At 32.9% G+C, this 6,575-nt stretch overlaps 2 protein-coding genes across 2 annotated transcripts; one reads left to right on the top strand and one right to left on the bottom strand.

Annotated features, from left to right (window-relative positions):
* Positions 1–625: 625 nt before the first annotated feature.
* On the bottom strand, positions 626–1,291 carry LOC115033099. The gene is made up of 2 exons (XM_029485098.1): positions 1,263–1,291; positions 626–1,163 (listed from the first exon to the last, which is right to left on the bottom strand). Exons 1-2 carry the CDS (start codon positions 1,289–1,291, stop codon positions 626–628), a joined length of 567 nt encoding a protein of 188 aa, XP_029340958.1.
* Positions 1,292–5,389: 4,098 nt separating this feature from the next.
* Positions 5,390–6,187, top strand: LOC100569751 (zinc finger BED domain-containing protein 4-like). The gene has a single exon (XM_008180270.1). The coding sequence runs from the start codon at positions 5,390–5,392 to the stop codon at positions 6,185–6,187; it is 798 nt and encodes a 265-aa protein (XP_008178492.1).
* Positions 6,188–6,575: the final 388 nt, after the last annotated feature.

The raw sequence follows: 6,575 nt of genomic DNA, 5'->3' as shown, positions 1-6,575 counted from the left end.
ACCATGTAACCATATCATCAATAAAAGGAAAGTAACAAACAACCCCATATTTGATGAAAATCTGTGCGATGTAAGGCCGCACCTACAATAGGTCCGCATTTCTCCCGATCCGATCCGATCCGACGTTGTCCGATGGTCGGACGACGTCGGAAGAAAAACAAACACCTTTATCTTAATGTTAGTGCCTACAATTGAAACGAAGCCTCCAAATTCTCGATTCCCGACGACTCACGACATTTTTTAAATTAAATAACAATATTATTTTTATTTTTACTGGATGCTTCCGTTTTGCCATGGTACAGTGCCGACTCCATTGAAGTAGGACTTGAAGGTGTCTCTAATGGTATTAGCCTCTTGTGAAGCTCTATTGTACATTCTTGAAGACCTATTTCCTTGAAGGGGTGATTCATTCAAAGATTGTTGTAACGTCGCGGAACTGAATTCACCGCCCTCACGGTCAATAACTATATTGTGAAGTAAGCAGATACATTTCACAATTCTCTCTGATTTCCCAACATTAGTTTCTATACATTTTCCAAGCAAACGCCACTTGGCTGTCATAATACCAAAAGCACACTCCACACATCTCCTAGCCCTCGATAGCCTGTAGTTAAAGATTTTCTCTTCATGTGATAGATTGCGTCTTGAGTACGGTTTCATTATGTAGGTCTTTAGTGGGTATGCATCGTCTGCAAGTATATATATCTGTAACAATTCCTTCGATATGTGATGATGGTGGTAAATTAGTATGACAATTTTCCAAAAATGTAGATAAAGAAGAAGCTGAAAAAGTTCCTCCATCACTTTGTTTCCCATACTCTCCTACATCTACAAAAATAAATCGACATCGGTGATCCGCAACAGCTTGTAGCACTATTGAAAAAAAGTTTTTGTAGTTGTAAAACATAGTTCCACTTTTTTTCGGGCATAGAATTCGAATGTGCTTGCCATCAAGACATCCAACGGCATGAGGAAAATTCCACCGCTCCTGAAATCCTGTAGCTATTTCTACTAACATTCTGTGGTCGGGAACAGGCAGGTGTTGCTGGTAGAAATTATTCCATATCGCATCCACAACTAATGAAACACATTTACCAACTGTGCAATCATTAATTCGAAACGTTAAACCCAGGGAACGAAATGATAATCCAGTCGCTAAATACCTAATTGATAAACCAAAAAACAATTTTAACTTTTATAACATTTTTTTAAAATTTAAAATAACTGAGAAATAAATAAACTTGTTTCTACACTAAATTTACAAATAAATTATTATCAGAAAAAAGGACATGTTACAACTGTTTTGTATTTTAGGTGAACAGGCTCGAAAAGCATGGGAAAATCTTAGAGACACATTTAGAAGGAAACTAAAAACGGATACTGAAACCAAAAGTGGTCAAGGAAGGTCCGAAATTGTGAAATGGCCTTTTTTTAATACCATGATGTTTTTAAAGGACGTAATGATACCCAGGGAAAGCTCAGGAAATTTGCCTCTATCGTATGATGAAAATGAACTATCTCCAAGTAATTTAAGCAACGCCACGCTAGAAGATGTAGATGAGGAAAATACAAATGATGCAGAGGCAGATATCAATTGTTCTATCAGGGAACCTGAGGCATCTGGATCAGAATTCACTTCATTTGCCAAACCTCAAAGCATACAACAACCATCAAGTTCTTTAAAAAGAAATAATAAAAATGATAACGATACAATTCTTTCAAAAAAACAAAAACAAAATAGTTATGATTCCCAGGTGCTTGAAATTGAAAGAAGGAAAATTAACCTGATGGAAAAACGTTTTTCTCGACCAACAAATACTCATCAAGATGATCAGGACTACGCATTCTTCATGAGCTTACTGCCTTCTGTTAAGCAACTAAATCAGATTGAGAAAATGAGACTCCGAATGAAAATCATGAACGATGTCACAGATGCATTGGAAGCACACCAGTTCGTGAAGGAAGTAAATTCGTCAAGAATCATACCATCACCCATTGATTCTCCTTTGTCGTCACCATACAGTACTGAAGGTTCCGAGCATTCTCAATCATCTTCGATGTCATTTCAAGCGAATCAAGCATATCAGACTGAAGAACAACCTCCACAACAGGATTTCTATAATTTAATGAATATGTGAGATTTCATTTTCATGTCATTTTGTTATTTGGAAACAATAAAGATTTTTTAAACTTTTATTTTTTATTTTATTTTATTTAAATCATTCAGAATATTTCTAATTTTTAAAGTACCAAACTAATCCTTCCATTTTGTTATTGAAAAAATTTAATTGGTTAATTTTATTAAGTAAACTTGTGCTCGCTCAGATTCATTGTATTCGAAGGCAATATTTACCATTATTTAAAATGTAATACGTTCAAACTAGTGATATCTAGAGATACTCACGAATCGTTACTAGTTTTTTAAAATATATTATATCTATATAATGAAAACGTACTAAAGGTTTATTTACCGTATTGTGATGGTGAGTTTTTCTTCTGGACTGACACATACCCTGAAGTTTGATTGACCAGTTATGTCGTTTCTTATTCCTCCAAGAATGTAGTCAAATGTTTCAATACTCATACGATGGTATTCCCTGAACTTAACCGGGTAATTCCGCATAGGTACGCAAGTTGTAAAAAATTCTCCTCTCGATCGATCTAAATTGAATTCATGGACCCATGTCTTTGTACTACGTTTCTTTAGTAGGGCGTTGTTTTCCAGCAAAACCAGCACAAAAAATCATCATCAGAATCACTCATTTTGTTATCACGTGTTTACTGCAATAGCTTCTACTACAAACTGCAGTAGAACGGTAGACAGTATACAGTTAAACGGATCACGTCAGGACCAGTGTAGGCATTCACGTCTGACGTCATCGGATACCGATGGACGGACAACGTCGGATCGGATCGGATCGGGAGAAATGCGGACCTAATGTAGGTGTGGCCTAAGGTGGACGAGGAAATATTACATCAAAAGTCAAACATTACTAAACAATCCTCCTGAACAGGCCCATTCAAACATAGAAATTGAAATTCAATGTCAAAAAAAAAGTCGTAAAATGTTAACAGCACCTGAGAAGTACAGAAAAGCATCCATTCAGACAGCAAAATTGGCAGAACTTTTGTCAGAAGTTTCCCAATTCAGTTTTGAAAGAAGGATATGTCAGCTACAACAAGAAGTTAATCTTTGGAGCAAAAACAAAGATTTTTTGATAGAAGAAATTCCATTGGACAACTCCACAGGTAACTATCTACAAATAACTAATACAATTATTATTAATAAAAAATAAATGTATACTTAATTTTACAATTGTATACCTTCAGAGAACGCAGAGAATGACAACAACAGTGAAACGGTCGAAACTGAATATATTATGGATCAGGCAGTGGAAACTGAATGTATTATGGATCAGGTCGTGGAAAATGAATGTGCTATTTTTGCAGGTAATTAATTAAAAAATCATAAAAAATAAATTTATATTTAATTTTACAATTGTATACCTCCAGAGAATGCAGAGAATGACAACGACAGTAAAACGGTCGAAACTGGATGTAGTATAGATCAGAAAGTAGCTAATGTAAATATAGCTAATGTTACACCATCCTTGTAAACTAGAAGTGATATTGTCCTATCAGATGTCAAATTGCCAAAAAAAGTAAAATGTCCCGGAAGACCAAAGGGAGCTGCACTAACATCAATAGGTCTACCTAAAAAACGAGCCATTAGTAATCCTACTGCATTTGCGAAAAAACATTTTAAAATTAAAGAAAATATTATAATGGAATGGCTTACTGATAAAAAAGTGGTTAATCAAGTTAGAAAAGACAAATATATCATAGAGAAGAAGGATATTGAATGCCGCCATGAAGTTATTTGCATTGGTATTATGGAAGAAGACGTTGATATCCATATCATAAGACCTTACTGCACAAAAGATGCATGGAAAACCATATTAAATTTAATAAAAGCTAAAAAAAAAATATGACATGGATATGCCCTGTTTGTAACCTTGACATTGGATCGGAGTGTGTTTTGTGTGATTCTTGCCTAGTATGGTTTGATGCTGTTTGTGTTGGATTTAATATAAAATCAAAACGCACAGGATCGTATTGGTTTTGTACACATTGTAAAGAAACAAATACAAATAAATAATAATACAATGAACAAATAAATTAATCATAATCATCATCTTACATTCTTACCTAAGTATTTTATTCACTACATATTACGACGTTATGACGTTATGTGATAATGTGATATTATGTTATGTTTTTGTTTTTATTGTAATGGTCGGGCGTTCCTTATCTTCCCGACTATGGTCGGGCATATAGACACAGCGATAATTAATCACACCGTGATTTAAGAACCATAAAACGTATACAATTTGATAGCCAGGTTATTAGATTAATTTAAAAAAAAAATTCGAATAACGTAATTAAATTGTTTACGTTACAAATACGTCTTTATTTGTTAATAATCTTTAACTATGATTAAATAACAGGTATGTTTGATAGTATTCGTTTTTTTCCGTTATAACTTATAAATAACGATTTTAAGCCCTGGCTGTAGTATACTATAAAAGCTGTAAATGTAATTAAGTTTATGTTTTTAAATTATTAATAGAGCATTTAAAACGTATACACACATTCAAACTTAATATAGTCACTGATAATGAAGATGATCCAAGCGATCAATCACAAGCTATCGACAATTTATCTGGCCCTTCAACTTCTTCAGCTTCTTTTGTTCCACCATCTCAATCTGTAACGTCTAAACAGTGTTCTGAGCCGCCGTCTAAACGACCCCGTCAATTAAAACTTTTTGGTTCTACAAAAAATGAGTTATCTGAAACCGAAATCAAGGAGATTGACAAATGTGTGGTTAAAATGATTGTTTCCGACTATCAACCACTTTCAATCGTATAAAACGTAGGGTTTTTAGAATACTCAAAAAAATTGCAGCCACTGTATTGTGTCCCCAGTAGAAAATTGCTAACAACAAAATTACTACCACAAGAATATAATGTTATATCTTCAAAACTAAAATTAATACTCAAAAACGTGAATGATTTATCAATCACCACAGACATGTGGACCTCCGATTGTAATAAATCTTATATAACGGTGACGTGTCATTTTATATTTAGTAATCATTTACAGTCCCCGGTACTTGCTACAAGAGAAGTTAAAGACAGTCATACAGGTCTAAATATTGCTACTGCTCTTAGTCATATTTTTAATGAATGGACTATTGCGAATAAAATAGTTACTATTGTATCTGATAACGGTTCAAACATTAAAAATGCCATCATCCACTACACTGCCACATACACTTAACCTAAGCGTAAATGAAGCAATAAACGAAAATTCCAATATTCACTAAATGTTAAAAAAATGCAGAGCAATAGTAGGGCATTATAAGCATAGTGGCTTTGCTACAGGTAAATTAAGAGATTTACAATCACAAATGAACCTACCTCTATTAAAAGTAAAGCAAGATGTCTCTACAAGGTGGAACTCTAGTTTGACAATGATAGAAAGACTTTTAACAATTAAAATTCCGCTAACCGCTTCAATGTCGTCCCTTCCTCGTGATCCGGATTGTCTAAACGCATCAGAGTGGGAAATAATATCTGATTGCGTTAACATTTTAAAGCCATTTGAAAATATTACATCAGAATTATCAGGAGAAAATTACCCGACGCTATCATTAGTTATACCGTTGATTCGAGGTCTTCAATATATGTTAAAAAACTTAATAACAGAAACTACTATAGGAAACGAATTTAAAAATAAATTAATTGATGTAGTAGTTAGACGTTTGGACCATTTAGAAAAAGATAAAATAGTTGCGAAATCAACATTTTTAGACCCACGACTAAAAAAAACAGGCTTTGGATTAAAAGAAAATGCTGATAATGCGCATAAATGGGTCTGTAAGGAATTAACTAGTATAATACGTGCTAAAAATGACAACAATGAAATAACAGAATCAGATACTACAGAACCTACTTCGAGTACTAATATTTCCGCTAATACTTATTCTGTATGGAAACATTTTGACGATAAAATTGCACAAGTCAAAATTACGTCAAATCCAAATGCTACTGCTTCTATAATGATACGTCAGTACTTAGAAATTCCACCTTTAAATAGGAAAAAAAATCCTTTAGAATTTTGAATTTTGAGTATGAAGTTACATTTCCAGAATTATACAAAATGCAACTTAAGTATTTGAGTATTCCGGCTACATCCGTTCCATCAGAGCGTGTTTTTTTCGAAAACTGGACAAATTACTAATGAACGTAGAAACAGATTATCACCGAAAAATTTAGATTATATAATTTTTTTAAACAGTAATTTAAGTATTTTTTAAATTCCGTTTTTAATTTATTAATTATTACATATCTATGTATTTTTAATAGATCAAAAGTTTTAACTGTTATTATTAGTGATTAATAATTATTTTATAATTATAAGTAGATACTTATAAATTTAATGTTTATAGTTATACACGTATACAATATACATAATAAATAATAATGTATAAAGTATTACGAGTTGTAATT

The sequence above is a fragment of the Acyrthosiphon pisum genome, chromosome X (genome assembly GCF_005508785.2).
Source record: "Acyrthosiphon pisum isolate AL4f chromosome X, pea_aphid_22Mar2018_4r6ur, whole genome shotgun sequence".
Taxonomy (NCBI): Eukaryota; Metazoa; Arthropoda; class Insecta; order Hemiptera; family Aphididae; genus Acyrthosiphon; species Acyrthosiphon pisum.
This window is presented reverse-complemented; position numbering and strand designations above follow the sequence as displayed.